General features: G+C 39.6%; 1 protein-coding gene across 8 annotated transcripts in view; it reads right to left on the reverse strand.

Annotated features, from left to right (window-relative positions):
• dmd (dystrophin) overlaps positions 1 to 23664 on the reverse strand; it is a 331517-nt gene that overhangs the window by 160242 nt on the left and 147611 nt on the right. For 7 of the 8 annotated variants that reach the window (XM_084713783.1, XM_084713787.1, XM_084713784.1 and 4 more), the window contains exons 10-15: positions 16296 to 16424; positions 13610 to 13705; positions 13054 to 13152; positions 11195 to 11376; positions 9729 to 9879; positions 4735 to 4854 (exon numbers count right to left, since the gene is read on the reverse strand). In XM_084713783.1, coding sequence (XP_084569909.1) covers positions 4735 to 4854; positions 9729 to 9879; positions 11195 to 11376; positions 13054 to 13152; positions 13610 to 13705; positions 16296 to 16424 — 777 coding nt within the window. The remainder of the gene's footprint in view (positions 1 to 4734; positions 4855 to 9728; positions 9880 to 11194; positions 11377 to 13053; positions 13153 to 13609; positions 13706 to 16295; positions 16425 to 23664) is intronic. The other variant, XM_084713788.1, reaches the window with a different exon arrangement.

A 23664-nucleotide genomic window follows, 5' to 3' on the forward strand; every position in this document is an offset into this window, starting at 1 on the left:
TAAATAAAATATTAATCATAGTATAGTGGAGGGGGACTCAACAAACCCCTTAAATGTCCTTAAATCTGTTTACAACTACAATATATTGTAGTTATAGCTCCTTACAGCTGTGGTAAATCATATATTTACATACATCTGCTCAAAATGATTATTCTACTTCTTAGTCACATTAAATTTGATTTTGAATTTAGTTTTATATGAATATGGCTCATTCAATTACATCACCTTGAATATAGCGATTTCAATATCGGGCACTTAAATTTGTAGCTGAATCTCAAAATATATAGTGTGTTGAAAGTGCACCACTTCAACCTCATTTCTGCAAATTTCAAGGATGGGAGTTCAGATGGTTTTCAAAGCAAAATGTTATAAGTGGACTGTACTGATATGGCACTTTTAAAGTACAAAGTGCTTTACAATTTTCCTTTGATTCACCCATTCAAACAAGCGGAGCTGCCGTGTGATGCACTGGCCTGCCCATAAGTAGGCAGGGATGAAGGCCACAAGCTGAAACGCACTGGTCTAACAATAAAATTGTTCCATATTCTATAAGTGCTGCTAGAGTTTTGATGTCTTTTGGCACCTTTCCCTTCTCCATGCAGAGAATGAACCCACATAATTGTTTAAGGCAGAGGTGCCCAACCCTGGTCCTCAGGGACCCCTGTCCTGCATGTTTTAGATGCTTCCCTGCTCCAACACACCTGATTCAAATGATAAGCTCGTCATCAAGCCTCTGCAGAAGCCTGACAACAACCTGATCATTTGAATCAGGTGTGCATTATGACTCTCAAAATACGACCCCGGACTGTTGGGCACCTGAAGTCATATGTCACACAAGAATAATAAAGAATTTCACTTTCAAAAGAAAAGGTTGCACAGATCTTTTTATATTTACGTTTTACACAACGTCCCAGTTTTTCTGGAATTGTGGTTATACATGTAGTTTTTTTGCTCTTTCCAATCTTCTGGCCTGAGATGCTGTGAGCTGTAAAAGTTTATTTTTCTTGACTCCATTGTATCGGCATATTGGCAGCTGGCTGTTAGCTGAGTAAAATGGGAGAGACACTCTTCCGTTCCATTTAACTGGCAAAGACAAAAACCCACAGTGTGTCCACTGAACAAAGTCATCAGAGTGACAGAGAGACGGAGAGGAGGGGAGGGCGGCGAGGAAATGAAAAGACAATGAGATGCAGAAAAGTGAGAGACAAGCGAGCGGCTAAAGACAGACGTGGAGAGAGAGGCTCAGCAGGTTAATCTTAAGATGAATGGCCTGTAATTAATCAAGTGACAGTTCAACAGCGGGGAGAAACCATGGAAGGCACCTTCTATTTGCATTTTTACATTCCTGCACACAACGTTCTCTCTCATCTATTTATCTCTCTTATCTTGTAGTTAGTAATAAACTGCACTGCAGGAAACAATGCCAGCGAAAAATCCAGAAAGTCAAACATGAAGCTGCATTAGGTTTCTAATGATGTTAAGTTTGATTAAGCTTTGCATGCAGCACAGCTATTGTGTGTTCTGCATTGTAATTGCTTAATATGACGCTGTGAATTCAAGAAACTCACAGCAGCATTAATACATTTCTTTTCTCTCACCAAAGTTTGGGAGGAGAGATTCTCATTTTCAGCTAATCTGCTTTCAATACAGAGCAGCTTACTTTTATCCACAGCTCCTCAAACCTTTTCTCCCCAAGGAAGAGTTTCAGTCGCATCCAATTATCCAAATTTCTCCATTTCCTGTTCATTTGTAGCACCAGCTTCTGCCCAAATCTACCTCAGCTCACTCACTCACTCACTCGCACCTTCCAAGATAACAGATTGAACTTCCCAAGATGAAATCACCATGACTTCCTCTTTTCTCCTCGCATCAACTTCCCATTTTCCACCGAATCAGCTCTCCATCGCAGTTCATATCATGTGCAGCTCAGTGCGGATGCCTCGGCAAAGCCTTCATCTGTAATCCAGGCTCGCTGTTCGACATCGCTGTTGGAAAATTCTCCCTACGCATGGATGGATTATCATGATTATGGACCCTGAAGTCAGATGTATTTTTAATGTACAGAACATGCCAGGAAATGTAATGTGGCTGAAACCCACCATTCTGCAGGGTTTTAGTAGTTCTAGCAGTGCTTTGCCAAATTTGATGAAAGAGCTGAGGTATAACAGAGACATATTTGCCCAAATCAGGGGGGCAAAGAGAATAGGAAGTAGCTCCTTTAAGCTAATTGGCTACTTTACAAAACACCTGTTAGATATGTTTACAATTATATTCCATTTTTTTTTAGATGTATGGTGGTATGATGTATAGATTCGCTGAACAAGTTGCAGAGGAAAACGCCTGTCCCTTGTGTCATGGGGTGTCAATCAATGTTTACAACTGAGAGGATGAACTGGAACTATCTTTCTGGTCATGAAAAGAGACGAAAAACATCATGAGACTGAACTGCAGGAACAGCAATCAGGTAAACGTGTCTGCAAGTTTGATGTCAGCAAATAACAGGACCATTAAGTTGATGTGCTGACCTGCAGAGCAAACTCTCTCTAGTCTGTCTGTCTTGCTAACGCTAGCAGCTTTTCTGTTACTTTGTGCCTGAAAGTGAGAGTGAAATACAACTATTAATTAAGTATGATAAACACCAGTGGGCAACAGAAACATAACCATGACGTGTGAGAATGCATGCATGAAATGAAACTGCTTTCCTGCAGCAGCATCTGTGGGTTCAGTCCAGACAATACGCAGGTATCATGACACTCCTCATAGTATTAGTATTTAAGAATTTCTACTGCTGCCTGAAATAATGGTTGAGTAGAAACACATTTTTAACATGTATACTGTTTTAGTACTGATGCTGTTACATTTCTCAACATACTCAGTCCTGTTTGTCCCTTTGAGTTTATAAAGAAAAAAGAAGAATTTTATCTCTAACCTGTCTTGTTTGATTCAAACAAACTCTGCTGTGACTGCTTGTTTGATTCATAGCTTTCACATCAGAAACAAACCACAGCAAACAACTGGTCTCAGACTGTGTGAAAAGGAGGGTTTCTCTCTTGTTCCAAGTGGCCTCTGAAGTGACTCATTTGTGGTCTGAAAGCAAAGCAGACTAAACAAAGTTGTGTGTGTGCACCTCTAACATGTGTGAATGAAATGTGGAGAGCTGGTAAACTTCTGACTTGTGAACTTTCAGGAGACCCTGATGTCTCATGCTTGCAGTATTTATTGGAAATCCACTGAACAGAATAGAGAAGCAACATAAAGTGTAACTGCCACCCAGTTCTGGAGATGTCCTCATGACCAGGAGCGTTTAACCTTGCTTTTGGAAACTATATTTTTCCTTTGTTGACATAAGTCACATCTGAATGTGACATGCAGTGCCTTCTACTACAACTACAGTCCAGAGACAGAGAGGAGGCAGGAACAGTTATTCGGATTCAGCTTTTTGGGTTTCTAACTGCCCCCAAACATAACCTGGTCATATTACCTAAAGGAAGAAAATTCCTCCACAGCATGAATTTAAAAATGGATTACGATTGAATCCCACAGGTGTTCATTATATGCCAAAGAAGAGATCCGTATATGCCATCTGTTATTTATGACCACGGTAACATGTATGCCCGTCAGCCTGTGAGTACTGAATCTGAAAAATAAAACAGAAACTGTCCAATCAGTGAGTTACCTGTCAGTCTATAACTTCATGTTGACATGACTCGTTTGTAATAAGTCAGGGCGAACATGAAACAAATCAGGACTAAAATGCAATAATAGATTTTTTTTTTCCTTTGGCTCAACCGAATTAACCAAACTACAGCTGTGAAAGTACTCAGTGATTGGATGTGGCACTTCACTATATTGCCATTTTCATAATATTTATATTAATTGTGCAGTCCCAGTTCTGATGGCAACTTGACTGGTGATGAAAGAAAGTAATGATCCTCACAAATAAAGTAGCTTGCAGTTAGTATAGATAAAAAATGGAATGGATAACAAGATTGAATTCTAATTTGGACATTTTAACATCTTAAAAAATAGCAGAATCTACACAATTAGGATTCTGAAAATCTTGATTTTAATGTTTTGGTGGTAAAGATGCTGGTCTACTTGTTCTTAACAACAACCTTCCAACAACTGAATCCTGGACAAAGACAGTAATTGTGTGATGGTGCTTCAATGCAGGGCAGCATGTGCAATTAAGGCAAGTGTATTAGACAGCAGTGGAAATCAGCAGCTGTAGTTTTAATAGATTTCAGCTTTATTCTTTGCAGTGTATGGGAGTTAACAAGGGGAGCTAAGGCACATACATCAGAGGCTAAGACAAGCGTGGAGAATTAACCACACAAACAGGCGGCAAAGTCTGGCTCCTGGCTGGAGTCTGTGTGATGATAACTTATAGAGTAAACAAAATCAGCAGAAAGCTACAGCACAGAAGCACATCTCGCTGGCAAGGTCTAATTACTGCACAACACCAAAGACAAAACTATCTCCCGTTCAATCTATTTTCCCAGAGAAACAACAAGCAGAGCGTGCTGAGCCTGCTCCCACTGAGAGAGGACGAGTGAGCGGGTGAGAGGACGAAGGAGCAATGAGTGCACAGAAACAGAAACCTCAGAAACATCCTTAAACAGGGATGAAAATTAACTCATGAGGGTGTTTTCTTCCTCTGAAATTCCTCTCTGTGTGATCAGCAAAGTGTTCAGTGTGAGCATGTTTAACACTGATTTATGTGCGTGTCCTTACCTGAAGTTTGCTCTCCAAGGCAGCGGTGGCGCTGTCTCCGCTGCTCTCGTCCACCACCACCACCATGTGGGTCAGAGAGTTCACCCTCACCTGCTCCATCTCCAGGTCCTCCTGCAGGAGCTGCAAGCACACACATGGAAACACACACAAAAATATAAAAACATCGCCACAGGAATACACACAAAATAGTTTTAATGATGGTGACTTAATGACAGAATTTGTCTGGGGGCAACAGAAGCTAAACATAGTTGGTTTCCTGTTAGACCACAGGAGCTCAGAACAGAACCATGTTTCAACTAGATACCCTCAACACTGGGTGGTAAACAGAAAAGTTACAGTTACAGAAAGTTTCTTTCTGTGGCACACAAGTTTTAAACAGGGTTACAAGTTAGGATTATTAGTGTCACACTCACTAAACTCCGACTCACAACTTTCTACTTCTGGACACTTTTTCATGGGTTCTAGTTTCATATTCTTTCTTCCAGACACATCATTTAGATGTCAAAATGTTCAGGCCACTTAGGGCATCTGATTCAGACTTTTGATGTCTTTCATGCTTTTTAAAATTCCGCCCATCTTTTCAACTCCCCATCAACCCCTTCAAATGCTATTCATTTTTTCTTTTAAGAGTTTTTCAGATATAGAAGTTTAAGTTGCTCTTCTCACTTTTTCTGGTTTTGACATTGTTCTGTACCAAGTGAGCACCAAACGAGATTTCCATGATGATGTCTAGCTGAAAACTGATTTGGAAGTCCTTTTTTTGCCCACTATTCAACTTGCTAAAAAGTTGCTACAACATCAACGTGTCACAAAACACGGACTTTTTAAATAATGGAAATAATTGATTGACACTTCAACCCCTTTCAGCTGTTCAATTTAAACTGCCACTTCTCTCAGTATTTTTACAAAAATTGAGATGCTGTGTAAAACTCTTTTTGGCCCTGAATACAGTACAAAAATATTGTAAAAATAATCCTTTCAGCACTACTCTTAAGTTCTTAAACTCAAACAGCTCATGATCAACATGATATACACAATATTTTAAGATGACCATTCAGAGAAAGGAGGGTGAGGGAGAAATGTAAGATCAGAGATTTCAGTTAATGGCTACAGTCTTAAAATATTCATGCTTTTGATAACGTACAACAAGGCAAAACATGGACAAAACTGAATTAAAGATCCTCCCTGCAGGAACAAAGAAAATAAGAAGTTAGAAACTTTAGTCTAAATAGGTATAAACACCACCAACTGCTATATGTAATTAGATGTTTTTCAGAGAGAAACTCTCCAGTTTCTACTAATTTCCACTTTCAATCTGTGTGTGTGTATTTATATATATATATGAACTGAAAGAAGAGCCTCCAACTAAAACTACCAAATCACTACCACAAATGTAAAAGACTGACAGAGTGTAAACCCCCCACTGCTGGTAACAGGATTCAATTTCCAAGCTTCTCTGAAAGCTTCCTCTTTCTTTAGTATAAATTCCAGTCAAAATGGTATTATAGTGATCAGCAGAGGAAGAAACAGAACCTGATTGTTTGTTTCTCTGGAAGACCTGTGATTTCTATGTGAATGACAGCATGTTGTGTTTGGTGTGCGTCGTAATTCTTGGGGTAACATTCAACAGCATTATGACTGGTGGTAATTTCGCCAATTGGAGCCCAGTTTCTGTTTCCCACCTTTCAAAAGGCAGAAAAAACAAAAACACAAACATAACTGAACCCAGTGTCAACGCATCACAGTCATCAGTGCTCCCAAGTTGAGCTGCTTTTAAGAGTGAATTTAATTTTAGCAGCTTTTAAGTGCTGAGGTTGGCTAATTGTTGTTTCCCCTCCGTCGGAGCCTCTGCAGGATTGTCGTGTTGAATCTAGTCTGACAGAGCCTCCTACTGTGAGAAGAAAGTGAAACCTTTTGACAAGAGTTGGTAAACAGTCGGCTAATTTGATGCTTTTTAGTTGTCAGAGATCCTTAAATCTGCCAAATGAACAGATGGAGTTAAAATGGGTACAGAGAAGTGATTCACACTACTGAACACACTGTAATCAATTATATCTCTGTTGAGATTGATAATTTATTCTGGTAAACAGCATTTCGCAAAACAATTTGACCACAAGGTCCAATTTCACACACTCTTCCACAGGAAAGTTTACTCAGTTGTTGTGGAGATATAGATATTAATATTTTCATTTTAAGGACTTCTCATCCGTGTCGGAATAAAAGCTGAGATTGAAAGTTCATTCACGACCTTGAAAACAGCAGCGTTTCCACCTACAGTGATGCTGATAGGTTTTTAATGTAGTGAGTCCCCGGGACACACAGGTGTTCATTTGAGAGGGTCCCAGAGAAACTGAGCGGGTCCCTGATACAATTTAAGTTTTTTGTCAGATTGCAGTGTTAAACGCACGTTTGATGTTCTACGGTCACAACTGTGGTTTTGCTCATGTTGAAAATGTATCTGAAAATTCAACAAATAAAATCCCAAATCTGAAAACTTAACTGACAAAACAACGTCACATCATCATGACATACTAGTCATCTTTTCTTTGGTGGCATTTTAAAATATTTCACTGATTATCTGGGGAAAAAAACAGGAGATATATACACTTGAGATATATGCACAGATGCACAGGTGAAAGTATATATGCTTTGTTGCACCAAGGTTTGTTTGGTTAATTTCTATGTTTTCAACATGGTGCGCCCCAAGGACAGTAAACCATCATGGGTAATTATTGACATGAGTGAATACAGCGCTGATCAGAGTTTATCTTTCTTGACTGTGGCCATGTGACTTTATTCAACAGTACCGAGTTTGCAGCCTTGATTGCTGAAATGAAATCTGCGTGACGAGGACTGATCTTGTTGCAGTGGATCTCGTCTGTAGATGGCAGAAAATGCAGACAAGTGCTTTGACAGGTATTTTTTTCTTGTTTTCTTTCAACAGAGAGTTGCTGCTCAAAATGTAGCACTATTAGGGGTTAAAATATAGGGGGAGTCATTTTAGATTTTTAAAGAGACGGCGCATACCTGGCAACGACAAATAACGACAAATCATCAGGTAGAGATAAACATGTTTCACCTGGATGTGGTGACAAAATGGATCTGGCTTTGAAAGGAAGTGATGTGGGAGACAATCCTGTGCCAATAACAGTTCCAAAGCCCGTTGTGAGGAAATATGACCCTGAATACACTCAATGTGGAATCAATCAGCACATCGCGTTGAATGTGGTGAAATCCTGTCACAGCACAGTTTATTTTTTTGAGCCTTTTTTGTCCTGTTTATTCTCACTTATTTGTGAAGGTGGTCCTTGGAAATGTTTAAACAACAAGATGGGCCTTGTCAACAAAAGTTTGACAGCCGCTGAGCTAAAAGAAGATTTAAGTGGTGTGGAAGTGCGTGCGTTAGAAAAGCAGAGGAAGTTTTATATTTTTTGTTCAAAAGTGGAGATCTGAAACCTTAAAGGTTTTGAAGTGGAAGCATTGAAATTATTTTTCAGTTGTAGATTCTTTTTTTTATTATTTTACAGAACCTACCTTCAAATTCTAGAAATTTTGGCAGCAAGGGAGTCAAAACAAATACATATCCAGTCCCTGAATGTCAGCAAAGCATTGTGCACCTGCTTTTTCTCTCCATCAGAAGACATGAAAAATAGCAGAATGTACATGAGTCCGAGCCTCAGTCTGGTTATTTTGTTACGCTTTGCTTTCCAAGAATGAAGGCTTGCTCACACGGATGGATTACTGAACGGGGCTACTGGGCACAGACCCAGAGGCCTGCGGGGTGTAGTACTTTTTATTTCTTTGGTATTTTGTATCAGTATGGATCTTTTGCAGCCGGAAGCTTTAGAAAGGATTTAGCGAGGCTGTCTTCATCTTCAACATGAGCAAAATACTGAAGTCCGAGGGCAGTTTGTAACCAAGAGAAGCACTAAAAGTTGGTTAACCTGTATAATACCACTGAGAAACACAAGCAGGGTGGGGGGCTGGTAAGGATAAGTAGAGCTTTTATGCATCTGCACCCTCAGTCTCATAATCTATTCAAGAAAAAAATACAGCAACAGTAGTATCAGCTTTTCTGTCACTGGAGTAATCATACATTCTCACTTCTCACAAATTGCCCTGCACATTTCTCATAAGACAACTGAGACTCGCAAACATCCTTAGTGGGATTTTTTCATGCACACCTGTGTTTAAATACCATTGTTGTCAGCTGGATAAATGAACCACAATGAGAAATAAACACTTGAGATAAGTTGAATTAAGAAGCAAACACTCAAGATAACCTGAGCTGCTTCAGAGTAGATTTGAGCAGGGCAATTATTGTGGAAACCCTTGATTATACGTTTCTGACTCTCATCAGGTCAGTGGTTATGAAATTATCTTAAATACAGAGTGTATTTCCTTCGATTTAATCAATTAAAACTTGGAGTCAGAGTTTATACATTAGAGCTGTATTTACTAATGATAACTAATTGTATAACAATGATAGAAGAGTGGAAACAGTGTGGGGAATGATGTACAACATATTAACACCACTAAATATGCAGGGTCAAAAATTAAATCAGGTTAATATCCCTGATTCAATTGCTCCAGTGCATGCTGGGAGGCTTCCCCTCATACATCTACCTCATTAACACTCAGCAAATCATATGATGCTGCCTTTATTTCAAAATAACCATTATTCATCATGAGCAAATAAATCCTCTATCTATATTTGAATACCCAAATCAGCTGGATGAGAACTGACAGTTAGCTAAACCCCTCCCACAAATTGTACCTGCTAGAAATTAGAAGCATGATTTTGTCCACTTTTGTCTGAAATTAGTGACCATTTATTTTAAAAAAGGAATTATCATGGGTAAGTTTTATAACCTGGATGTACCAGCTGTGACTCCCGACGCTGGAGTTTGGCACCAGGTTGATTTCAGGATGATTTTAACAACATGTTAGCCTGAATCGGTTAAGCCACAAGGCTCAGGCCAGCGGCTGCCCACCTTGTGCTCTTCCACTTGGTGCTTGACGTCCTCCAGGTCAGGACCCAGTGGTTGAGCCTCCATCCTCTTAATCCGTGCCTCCGTCACATCCAACCAGTCTGTGAGCTGCTGCAGCTGCTGGTGCTGCAGCTCCATCAGGACCTCGTGGAGTCTGGGAACGAGAGACAATTCAGTGAGCTGTCAGTCACATATTGATACCTCGGGGCTCAGCTATTATCAAAAAACAGTCTTGTTGAAGAACAGTTCAGAAGGGCAGAAGGTCTGGTCAAACACGCAGACGCCCCAAGCACTAATTTAATTGGTAGAAAGGGTAAAAGTCACCTCTCCTGCTCTGATATTCACCCCTGCTCTATAACAGACCCTTGCTATCTTGTCTAAGTGGTATTTGGTAGTCAGGGCCGTGTCTGCACAGCTTTGTGCTTGAATCAACAAGATGATCAAAGTAGATAGCTCAACAGTTAATTAAATTTGGCTCGGTGTCAGTTATCATTGGATCCACCATAATTAGAAAGACCGCTGTTCTTTGTATCCATGAATGTTGGCAACTGTGGGGACCTCATTCGTTCATTGTGTAAAGAGAGATGAAACTTTATTCATGGGCCTAAATTAAGATAGAAAAGGCATGTGAAATCATTTTGTGTGGAGTTTAGTGTTGGATATTATTTAAATAATTTGTGTTAAACTTTTTCAGTGTCTTCAAGAAACATCCTTGTTAGCTCCCTCAGATACCAAAAGTCTGGTTGTACCTAACTTCCAATTTACAATTGAGCTGCAGATATCTGTTGCTTGTCCAACTGGACACATTTTATACTTGAACCTTCTGCCATTACAGCAATTACACTTAAGTGAAACTACCCAGTCATTACACTTTAGACTTTGACCCAGTTTCAGGAAAACTGTTGGTACTCTGCCTGCCTCACTCTGCAGTGCAATTGCAGCCAAACCATTCTTTGTTTCATCCACTCTTGTTGGCACAATGAAGAGGTGTGAAATGTCTTGATAAAGTTTTTATTAATATTTTTCGCATCTTGTTTCCCAATTGATGGATAAATTTGGTGTAGCCAGGACTATTTTCTTTTCCTTTTTTTTTCAGATATTTACAAGTCATATAGACAGAGTCACACTGAAAGTCAGTTCTTCATGATTTCATCTCAAACATAAGTTGATCTCAAGTGTCAACTCTTGGAACTGTCTGGGAACAGGACTTAAATTTAAAGTTTTCACGCTATATTTGGGCTTTGGCAGTTATGCAGACAACACAGCCTTCATACAGATTCCAAGCCAAAAAACTAAAGGAGATAGAGTACAGCTGAGGCAGCTACATTTTGGAGGCAATTACCAGAGTATCAGATTTTATTAAAAATTTGACCTGATGTTGAGGGTCTTCAAGGTTTCATTCTCACCCAAAGTGGCTGAGCAACCAACAGGAAGACAGTCCTTAAAACTTTTAAGAAGAGTGTATCTACCTGCTCTGTCTCTCCATGCTGGCCACTCTCAGGTGCTCCCATCGGGAGTTCAGGAGGTTCATCTGTTCCCTGACTTCTGAGTCCTCGTCCTCGCTCAGGTTCCCCTCCGCCAGCAGGGCAGCGCCGGCCCGGAGGACCCGCCCCACGCTGCCCTGGTGGGTAGTCAGCTCTACCATGTAGCCCTGGTGACAGACGGGAGGAAACATTTCACACACATATTCACATATCCTCTCATTTTACCTAATCGCCCCTCCAAAATAAAAGTTTCTCACATCACTAGTCCCACTGAATGACCCCCTCCCTGTTCACTCCAACTGCTCTCAAAATACATCTGCACCTCTCACCTTAGTGCTTAATCTATTTTCTCCGAGCACTTAACTCTTATATGATCCTTCTAGGGTCTAACACAGCGAAATGGTCAGGGTTAATTTAATTTTGAGAGCGTAAAAGTCGATAGTAAGCCAGTGGTGCTGTAAGTCCACATCCATCAGAGTTAATTCAGCACTTACAGTCAGCTTTAAAACAGCTGCTCAGTGCTGTATCAGCTTGATGCCTGGACAAGCAACTTAAACATCTACACATATATTAAAAATACAAACACTGGAATTTTTCACTATTAGGAACCTAAAGGAGCCTCATCTCATTGTTGTAGGGGCCCAGAAATGGCTTTTTTCAGATGTTTCCCACACCAACAAACAACAGAGATTGTTTTTTGGTGATGGTCCATTTTACACTCATCGCTTAAGTCTTTTCAAGCCCTTCAGTGAGGTGGAGGGAGGCCCATTCTTTTCTCTAACTACACAGTTTTCCTGGTTCTTGGACATGGTACGTTGTTAGGGATTGATGGTTGCTATTACTTTAAATTCTGTGTTGTTTTTTTGGCCGCGTGGGAGAAAAACCTGTGCAGTTTGTTTTGTTGTTTATTTACAGCAACCAACGAAGGCACATTAATGCTGTTGCTGATACAACTGCAAGAAACTATGATATTTAAATATTTAACATCTCATTATATAACTACATTTAAGATCTCATTACAGTATCATGCTTGTGCCTTCCTTGTCGAGACAGCATCTGTTTGAAATACTTTCTTGATACTATAACTTATTACAGATGTGTCGAACTGCTCTACTAACACTAACAATTTATTTTTGTCATGAGGAGTTTTTAAAGAGGTGCGGCAGAAATTTCAGTGTAGTATTTACCGGATGCTCTGTCAAGATAAACAAAAAAAGCGCTTCTGACTATGACTAATAATTCCCTCCTTGTCATACACCAGCAGCTTGTTGCACCAGCAGCAAGTTCAAACTTAGCCCTGTCATAACGTAAATTATTACGAAGTTGTGATTTATGCATTACTAAAAACAAAGGCGGTTGCACCACAGAGATAAGTTAAAACATAACTCTAAGTAACAACTAAATATTGTAGTTATACAGGCCCCAAGGGTAGGTGCAAATCATAAAATGTCACAGAACTATCCTCACTAATGGCAGTTTTTCTGCCACACATCATCATCTTTTTCATTAATTGCAGCCATTTTCCAACATAGTAATCCAGCAGAGGCCTGATTTAATGATATGATATTTCAATATTGATTTAGCTTACTACAAGTGAAGTGCTACAATGCCAAGTGGCTCATGCCTCATTAAAGACAAGTTAAAAGATTTTGAGAAGATCTGGCAACCGTCAGTCTCTCATCTTGAGGCTGATTATGGGTTAGAGATTGCATGTTTTTTTCCCCTTAACCTTTATTTATTCATTCATTTATTTTTGATATTAAAGAAGTCTGTTTTATCAATAATTTGGAACTTACAGATAGCTGGTGCAACCCAGTGCAGAGCTGCACTGCGGCGACTCTCACCTCATGTGTGTGGAACTGCTCCTTCACCTCTTCCACATTGTTGGAGATGGAAGGCTGACCCTGGAGCCCGTCCTCAGCTGACAGCAGCCATGTCAACACCTTAAAATTCAAATTTACATAACATAATTAAATAATAAGTCTGGTAATGTCTATATGACCAAAAACACTACCACTCTAAAACAGCTGGTTACGATAGTGCATTTGCTGGGGACTATTTTCAGTGGCAGATTAATCCATATTTGGTGCTCTAGTGAGCATTTCTGGCAGCAGGACAGTGTATGTGGTATTGAGGCAAAATAAACTGTAGTGTGTGTGTTCACTGATGTGTTTTTAATAGTTTTTGGACCACAATGGAGCTCTGTGGCACAGATGAATAAGATAGATCAGGCCTTGATACACCCACAATACTAAATTCATCATTGGTTTGGCTTTCCACATGGGATTTGTTGACAATAAAAAAAACAGAATCTCACCAGACGTATCCTTCAACAGGGGAAGATTAAAAAAAAAAAAAAAATACACACACACACAAATATAAAACGTTTCTTTATCATACCTCCTCCAGTGCAGCCTGGTAGCTCTCCAGGCTGGTGGAGCCTGGGGGCAGAGGACTGAGGCCCCGCTGGAGCTCCTCCTGGCCAGGACTTAGGAACTAGAGAGGGAAGGGATGGATGGGAGATAACAGGCAGAGATGGAGCGTGATTGTGGAGAAGTAGAGGATTGGAGGGTGCCAGGGTTAGATAGAGAGAAGTAGAAGGGAATGAAGGAAGGAAAGGCGGAGAAGGAACAAGGAAACAGACAGTATGTTAAAGGCAGAGAGATGAGCAGAAAAAAAAAACAGGCAGCATGAAAGAAAGGCAGGAGACAGAGAAGATGGAGAGAGATGAGGAGAGGCCCGTTAGTGTTAGCCATTACTGGTGCCGACAAGCAGTTCTGGCCTTTGTCCAACCTTAACAACTTGTCCTCTATCTCTCTGGGTCTCTCTCTGTCTCTCTCAGCCCATATCTCTCTTTGTGCGCCCGCTACTGATCTGGACACTAACAACTTCTCCCTTTTTATCTCGGCTCCATGCTCCTCCTCTCACTCTATTCTTCTCTCTGGTAATAAGGTCCTGAAAAGATACACAAGGCCCATCCACGGCGCTGATAACCGGCCAGCCTCAGTCAGCGCTATTCTCTCTTTATGCCTGTTTTGTATCACAAATGTGTTCGGGTTTTGTCTGAGGGTAGAGACTCAGAAATGAGTCTGTGCAGACAGAGTTTACAACTTGAAAACTAATCAAATATGCAGCCCCAATTCCAAAAGAGTTTGGACACTGTGTAAAACGTAAATAAAGACAGAATGCAATGATCTGCAAATCCTTAATACTGAACTTGATGCCTCCAAAACGCTTCAAAAAACTTACCAAAAAATCTTAGAAACAACTTCACCAGTTTTTAACAGTTGAAAAGGATGTACAATTCATTGCATTCTGTTGTTATTTACATTACCCACCTTTTTTGGAATCAGGTTTGGAAAATCAATGCTGGATATTTAGGCCCCTGACTGTCTAAAACATTTTTATTTTAAATTGTACATTTATGCACTAGGTTGTCCATATAAACATGTTTGACTGAGGCAAACTAAGGACAGTGAGCTGTAAAATGTCAGCTCTGTTCCTCATATCCTTGAAAGGAAAACTTTGTTGCACCGAGCCAGGGTTTTTCATGCTAGATTCCGCTTTACATCCTGCATTTCAAAGAACAGTGGGCGTGCTTGAATGAAGCTTATCTGACAAATTATCTTTTCTTTTTGCGATGCTTTTTAGGTCCCGGCCAAGTTGAGCTGAGCACCCCGCTGGTACATTAAATATTTGACACAGTTTCTGAATACATTCCACCAGAGTCGGAGCAAATTATGGCCCACATTTAGTTATGCAGCCCAGGGTGACGGGCTTTGAAAATGCATCTGAACATTTTGAAATGTCATGTTTTAGATTAGAGAGGACATACTGAAGTAAGTACAAGACGGGTGGATGCATAGTGACTCTGTTTTTGTGTTTCAGGGTGCTGTAGGTGCTCTTGTATTTAACAGATAAGGAACAAACAAACTTACCCGACAGTTTGTGTCTGTTTGTAAAGGCACTGATGTACAGGGCAACTTTTTAGTTTAGAGTCGCTTAAATTAAATGAGATAACCTGCAGGAAAACAGTATATTACTCCTTTTAAATAGGGTGAATTTATAATATCCTGCCTGTGATGATGGATTTGCAGATATTTGCCTTCCTCTTCTTTTTATTCTTTACTCGGTATACAATGTTGATGTCAGAAATTCCTGATAACTCGATCTTGAAAATCCAACTGACGTGAATGTTTTATTTACAGTGGGTTGCACGTTATTGCATTCTGAACACTGTGATGTCAACATGGCATCAGTCGTAAGACCCTTAGCTTAGGGGTTTTAGGTCCCTGGAGAACCTCACATAGAGAAATTATTACAGCATATACAGTAACTCCCCATAAAAACACACTGTGTTTCTACTCTTCTGTTTAACAGATTAAACAAAGGTTATACAATGATCATTGAGCTACCGAGGTGCAGGTAGGTGTATTTTGAACTTTAGAGTGAGCCATGTCAGCTGGTTTTTCTAGTCTTTATGCTGAGCTAAGCTAACTGGTTGTAACAGCATGAAAGTGGTATTGATCATCTCATCTGACTCTCATCTTGATTCATAATGTTGCTCAGCTGAGACTGGCCAAAAAAACACATTCTCTCCGTATCAACCCGGATTAAAAAAGACCCCTTTAGTGTAGTTAGTATCACTTCTGACTCATTAATCATTAAAATGAATCACATCAGTGGCAAAATAGATTTCAAATCATGAATCAAATTAAAACACAACATGATTGACAAGCACAATGCAAAAAATGCCCAACTCAACAAGTCCAATACTTCCCTATTCAGTCTTAAAATTTTATTTTCATTCATCACAAAAAAGTATTTTCACTTGTCACAGGCACAAGGACATACTATTTCGATTCTTTGAGATTCCTCGAAACAAGCACCTGTGCACCTTTTGGAAGACCTGTATTTTTTTTGGAGGTATGTTTTCGAGCTCAGTCGTGACTTGGTGTGATGGACATTTTTTTTTTTCAATGACACAGACAAACGACAAGGGCGGACAAAACAACAGGTGTGCAGCCAAAACATGCACCGACAGATGGACGTTTGGCGTGGAGTGTTAGCGTTGCGAGACACGGACCTGATCAGTAAAACGCCTCCTCTTTTGCTCGGGCGACTTGACATATGCAGCCTGGGTGTAGGCATAGCTTTTATAGCGAGGCTGAGGGGAGGGACTCCGCACTCGCCCCTGAGCCACACTCACTGTGATCTGAGAGAGAGACGGACAGAACAGGACAGAGGAAGAGGAGTGAAAGAGGGTAAGAGAGGCCAGAGAAGAGAGGAGGAATGAATAAGAGAGGTGAAAGAAACCAAAGCGTAGAGCGAAAGATTCAATAGTCAAATTATAGAGTGGAAGAAGAAGCAGAAAATGAAGGAGGAAGAAAGTGTACAGGGAGAGAATGACGATGAAGAGGGAGTGAGAAAAAGAAGTAGAAAAGAGGAGAAAAAAGAAACATGAATAATCACACATAAGCTCTGTTTCCATCCAAATGTCAAGCTAATTTTAGGTGAACTTTTGAAACGACCAAAAAAAAAAAACAAATAAAAAAAAAAATTACAGATTAGGTGCATCTCCATCACCAGAGAGTTGAAAGACACTTAAGAGAAAAATCAAATTTATATCTGGCAAGTAGTAATTTTCTTTCATTTCAGCAAATGTTATAAATGTTGGTGTATCTCCTACTCTCTGAAGATAAAAACAGAGAAACACTCCGTCAAACTAAACATCTGATTCAGTTAAAAAGGTTGTGCTGGATTTACATTTAATAATATCCAAAGTCACCATGATGGACTGTATTACTACTTTCTCTTAGACTAAAGCGTTTACTTAAAGTGATTTCTTTAGAAGAATATACTTAAAGTGAAACTATAGCCCCATTTATATCTGGCATTTAAATGTGTTCTATATCCAGATAAGGAAACACACATGTTATTGTAAAGGGTAAATCTGGAGGGAGTCAGGCTTGCATCATGTTTTGATCTTATGTACGTGGAAACATAATCTGGATACACATCACAATTTAATGCGAGGTGTAAATGGGGGTACGAGTGACTTTTGTTTGAAGAAATAACACATTCTTCCTCTTATGAATGAAAAGATAATACAAGAGCAATAATGGCTAATGTTAGCTACTGTTAGCAAACTTTAGCTCATTATTATTTAGATTATTTTTAGATTATTTAAGATTAGATTGTTATTATGATGCATTCATGTGTAAGTAGCATTTTGCTGCGGTAATTTGTCATGGTGGAGTTAGTTTTAATCGCTTTATATTCTGACTGGAACCTGGCCCTAAATCTTAAAAAGACGTCTCTGTCTACTGTATAAATCAACCTTCCTAAGTTCTGACCCATTTTGCTCTATGCTCCAATAACAGGTGAGCAAGTCTGGCACACAGCGGAACCTCAGTCAACTTTCTCCTTTCCTGTTTCCTGCACTTAGATATGTGTGGCACCCTGGGGTTCCACAGGGTACCAAGTTAAACTGTTGTTGGAGCAGAGAGTGAAGAATGGTGGGACTTGGGAAAGGTGAACTGAGCTGTTGTTCCAAAAATTTTCAAGAAATAAGTATCTGTACCTTGAAACTAGAAAGAATAAGACAGACTATGCTTTTAACTTTTGTCTTGAAACGCAGTGGATTTTAGGTATAAAGTAGCACAAGAAAAAATCAAGTAAAATACCTAGAATACGGTATATAAAATGGTCTTTTTACTTTCCACCAATGCTCATGATGTTTTTGGAAAGGTAAACACACCTCAGTAGTAAATCGATTAGAAATTTTGGTTTTCAAATTTGACAGTACTTGATAAAATTGTTGGATGGAAACCCAGCTACAGAGACGGATACAGCTGCAGACATGAGAGAGAGAGAGAGAGAGACAAACGTAGACAGATGTGTTATGCAGAAGCTGTGGACAGAATGAACAACAGACAGTAGTACAGAGTCAAAGCTGATGTTGTTGTGAGCAGCTCCGGTTCCCACAGATCCACCACATCCATCCACCAGACACCAACAGCTTTCCTGACTCTCTGTCTCTGCCTGTTTGAAAGTCACCGGTTTTTACACTTTGTTTTCCCTGCAGGGAAAGACATCACTGGTTTGTTTGGCATCAACATCCTTCTTCGCACACACAGGCACATCTATTCCAAACTAGCACCAGCTCTGTAAACTGCAGTCCTCAGCAATTTATCATCATTTGTCATTTACTGGCCTGCAAACTAGTGACACTTTTATTTTCACGAGATCTCATTAAGGGTTTACAATGAGAACAGCGTGAGTTGAACTTTATAATGAAATTCCAGATAATCCTCTCTTCTGATTTACTCTTTTTTTTTAGTTTATACAGATGTTTTGCTAACAGCTGCTAACAGGTCATTTTTGAGTTTAAAAGTTGTTGTTTCTGTTGGCGTTTTGTCACCGATATTATGTCTACTAACAGTTTTAAAGATCACTAATCAATTTTGTACATAAAGTATACAACATATTGCTGTGTAGCTAGCTGTTTCCATTCATTATGCTAAAGCTAAGTTAATTGTCTCCCAGATTTAGCTCCATAGTTAACTCCCAGACATGATTAATATTGTCTAATGCTCAAAAACATTGAACTATTCCATTAATTAACTGATGCAATGATATTCACATATAAGGAATTAATAACTAAATCAAGTATGCAGCAGTACAGTGGTAGCAATAGTTTACTTTGACATTTAGACAGGGGTCAGCTGGGAGTGCAGAGCTGCAGCAGCAGTGGGAAAGTACAAGAAAACAATGTTCACCACCAGGAATGGAAGTGTGCTGCACATTAAATCAATCTCACGCTGCTTTTTGTGATAAATTATTGATATTTGGGGGATAATCTGCACACGCTCTCCAAAGGTTTTACATGGATGATGAAATATTAAAAAGATCTCTTCCTGAAATCAGTTGACTAATGAGTCAATAAGTGTGTGGCAAACACACAGTTTTGGATGGAGCCTTTTGGATGTGGTTGTGCAGCTATTGTACGTGGTTTGGATGGGAATCTACAAGTGAGTGTGTTTTTCCTTTCTGGTGAGTGTTTCAGTACTGCCTCTTTATGAGAATTAACACACGGCATGGTCTATGAAATACAGAGGCAATTATATGAATGCTTCATTAGTCGGTGGGTGACTCACCAACAACAGAAATATGAAATCGAAACTGCCAGTCAGAGCAAAGCCGTGGTTTTACAGACATATTAAACATATTTCTAGGTTATTTCATTTAATAATTGTCCTGTGCCAATTCCAGCTTCCTACTCTGTCACTTCAGTAAAGCCACTGTATGGCCAAAAGTATGTAGACACACTAAAATATATTTTAGCATATAAATATATAAATTGGGATGAAATAAAAAGAACTTTGCTGAAATGGAAACAAAAATAAAATCAAATAGCTGCAGGGAGCCAATTATGCAGCTGGAAAAGAAGACAGATTAGAGAAATAATACTGTACAATATGGGAATTTAGTGCCACAACATCAAATGCACACAAAAGATATACATGAAAAGTGATTGCAAACAACATTTACACCAGCTTTATTCTCTTCTGAGAAATGAAAAATATGGATGTAAAATTCTGTTAAATATGCATTTAGAGATAACAGCTAACGAGAAGCAGCTAATAGGCTAGAAGGCAAAAACTTTCCAGATTGAAATTATACATATTGCATCAGTAATATTTTGTTCCTCAAGGCCAATTTTATATTGTTGAGTATTTTTATGTTATAAGAAGTTTGACAAAGAAGTGACAAAGCCCTTGCTGTTTCCTGTTGGTTTCTTTTAATTATGACTGCAGTATGACGATGGTATGTTTATCAAGCTTCCAGTGTACGAAATCATCTTTGTTTGCAAGTCATATAATACGTTTTACCTATGAATAGCCAATGTGCCCTACAGATAGCTCCTGCTTCTACCTTGGTGCTGTTTTTGTCTCTTTCTCTATATTGGTTGTACCCTGTTTTTTCCTTCTTTTTATTATGTAAAAGGAACTCCAGGTCATGTTCACCTGATGTTCACTGCATGTTTTTTGCCAAGGTGAAATTTATTTTTACAAGCGCAATGATTTATTTGCAAAATCGTCACTAACACAACCCTAGAACATCATTACTGGAGTTAAAATTTGTGTGCAGAGTTTAGGATTTTGCCTATAAAACTGTATGGGTGCCTCATTTTCAAACAGCTGAGCTCTTATTTTGGACGGATAAATAACTTTTAATTGATGACTGATTCCCCCGCTCGTTTGACATTCCCACGATGCCTTTTCTACAGTGGCCGGGTGAGCCGCCGCATGGCTAAAACCAAGTCAACCATTCCACCACAGACATCATAAAAGTTTAATCTCCCCTGTCTCTGCTCTTTCTCCCCAGCTATCAATCTCCCCTTTCACCTCCATCCCCTGTCTATCCTCGCTTCTCTTCTTCTTCTTCTTCTCTTCACCTGTCATTGTTTCTCTGTCTGCCTTCCGCTTCAGTTTTACCCCTTGCTGTTTTCCCCTTCCTCTCTTTCAAGGTGGATTAGGCGTTTTTCTTGCTGTAAAGAGCAGACAGCCAGAGGCGACCTAGCCCCGGATCAAACAGTTCCTGGCAAATAACTCTTAGCGTTTGTTTTCACCTGCTCCGAGCACAAGACGGGCGGGGCTTTAGTGCATCAGGACACCTCAGATAATGTCACAGGAAAGCTGGCTTTGTCTACTTTTAAGCAATTGTCTCAAACTTTGGATTGAATATTCTTTTCTCCTTTTTTCCATAAAAAGTCTCTCTCCTCCTCCATGAGTCCCAGGTGGTGGTAGTATGGTGTTGATGTAAGGAGGTGGTGACAGCCCCGCTTTGATGATGACAGATGAGGGAGGAGGAAGATAATAGCCGCTGTCAGTAACTCTTTTTCTCTCCCCTCCCCTCTTTCCTCCCCGTCTCTCGTTTTATTGCCATCTGACTTGTTCCTCACACTCCCTATTTGTCTGCTCCATCTCACTCTTCATTTCCCCCCTCTCCACCTCTTCATCTCCCTGTACATCTTTATATATCTTTACACCTTCCCACTTCCTTGCTTTCCCCTCTCGAAATCGACGCCTTTCTCTCCTACTTTTCTTTCCCCCCGTCCATCTTGCTCTCTGTCTCCGTCTGTCTGATTCCCAGAAGTTAAAGGGCTGCAGTTTCTCTCCACTCTCAGACAGACAGAAGGCAGATGAAGGGAGGGGTTGATGTGGCCATTAAACTGAGTGAGATAATAATATTACCAGCCATTACTCCAGGAAGCTCACTCCATCCTGCCACGATTCGGCACGATAGCATGACACTGACCTCAGCTTAACTCAGCTCGAAAGGTCAGTGCCGGTAGATCTAATTTGTGACTTGAGATTTGGTCGATTCTTTACAGCACTCTAGTTCGGAGGCTCTGTCTCAATTTAGCGGTCAATTTTCATTCCGACGCTCGCAAATTTTAGCTGCCGAGAGAATGAGATGGGAGATTTGTCTGCTCCACGCTGAAAGGTGACTACATCTCCCAGCGTGAGCGGGGAGGAGAACATCTGCTTGCCTCGCTGCCTCTGAGACTCCTACCTGAGTATGTGGCTACAGAATGGATGAATGAGTGGATGAGAGGACAGATGGATGGTGATTAGATAGATGCACAATTGAAGTTTTATTTCAAACTCAGGTTTGGGAATGAAAACTGTAACTGAAGGTCCATTATTTCAGATCTGTTTTTGTTTCATGGCTGTATTTACTAGTATAGCAAGAGCAAAATAAGGAGTATACCATTGAAGCTTTATCACTGTATCTTCTTTAATGATATAGTATCACTATTTTAGAGACAATACTTTATGTCAAGTGCTCTTTATCAAGCCTGCACTCTGGGCTTTAGAACAGCTAGAGCAAGAGGACTACACTTAGTAATATCCACAGCTAGCGTTCGGTAAAGCTAAGTTTACCTGCTTTCTCCCACAACTATTTGTAATTGAGAAATAAATTCTGATGTTCTGACATTTTAGTAATTCAGTGGGTTAACAAAAAGAAAAAGCAGCAGCTGAACTAAAAGATAAGTAGCCTTGCTTAACAGTTAACAGAGTAGCTGTGACTGACTATAGTGGAATTCAATTTAATGTGGTTAAGCTACCTTTAAATCACGTATTAAATCACAGATTTTTTTAATGAAATTAGTTAATTAGATTAAAGTAAGTGGCAAAACTGCAAAACTATTTCTTAAATTACTGCTATTGACTATTTAGTGCTGTGCTGGTTTTATTTTCCTTCCCAGAATTGTAGTTTCACAACTGAAGTGTTGATTACTGAAACCATTTATTTCCCTAAATCCTGGTGGGTTTCTTGGGGGTTTTGGCTCTCCAATATCAATCAAACTGGTGTTGATTTATCTTTTTAAAGAATGGTCTTATCTGTTTTTAACAATGAACCCCTAATATGTAACGTCATTCCAAATTGTTCCACAAAGTGTCACTTTTTTAAGGACTTTTCCAGACAGAGTGTCAATATTTTGCAAAGAAGCAGATTTAGGTAAAGTACTTCACTGGTAATGCTTCTGCAAACAGACTGAAATAAGCTGATTTTCACTGGCAGCAGGTGGAGTTATGTCATTCTCTTTCCACATATTTCCCCTTTTCATACATTTTTACTTGGTTCAGCCAAGGTTCAACACCAGGTGAATGAACTCGAAAGAAATATGTTTTAGAGGCTGTCTCTTGCACAGCATAGATTTTATAGTTCTGTTACATTTTCACTTGTCTTTTTCAAAAATTGGCTCAAGGCTGAGATAAAATTGTTTCCGAACTACACCCACACAACAATAACGTTCTGCAAAAAAGATTGACCTGAAATGATCTTTTTCTGTCTAATACAATTCCAGGAGCAGTAAAGCTGTAAGGTTATTGTCTTGTCATATTTTTGGGTTGCCTGTGCCAAAATGTCTGCTGATACAATCACAATATTTTTACATAAATTTGCCGCAGTTTCTCCTCTTAATCATGCCCTGTGATTAAAGTGGATGTGTTAATCTGCTCACTGCTGGTTCCTCCAGGAAACCTGCTTGCAGTTTGAGGTACCACTGAGAAGAAAATATGCTATCAAATGGCTCATTATCCAATTTATCATTAAGAAAGTGGAATCAGTGTTTCTCTTAATCTTTTTAGCCATGCTTGTGAGCCTGCTGGTTCATACCTTAATTTTATTTTGCAGAGGCACAGTGAATAAGCGAGCCTCAAATACCCCCTAATCCTTTTTTAACTGCTTGAAGAGATGTAAAAGGGTTGTTTCTACGCAGTAATGTTTTTACATGACCCTTCATTATCAAATGTCTTCTCAAAGATTTCCGAATCTCTACAGAAGTCTTTTGATTAATTCTGTTCTCGGAGTTGCCGCCATACAGTGCTGATTTAAGACAACTCGGCGGACATTTCAGAGCAGGGATCATCCCCTCTGTT

The sequence above is a fragment of the Lutjanus erythropterus genome, chromosome 24 (genome assembly GCF_056507025.1).
Source record: "Lutjanus erythropterus isolate fLutEry1 chromosome 24, fLutEry1.hap2, whole genome shotgun sequence".
Lineage (NCBI taxonomy): Eukaryota > Metazoa > Chordata > Actinopteri > Lutjaniformes > Lutjanidae > Lutjanus > Lutjanus erythropterus.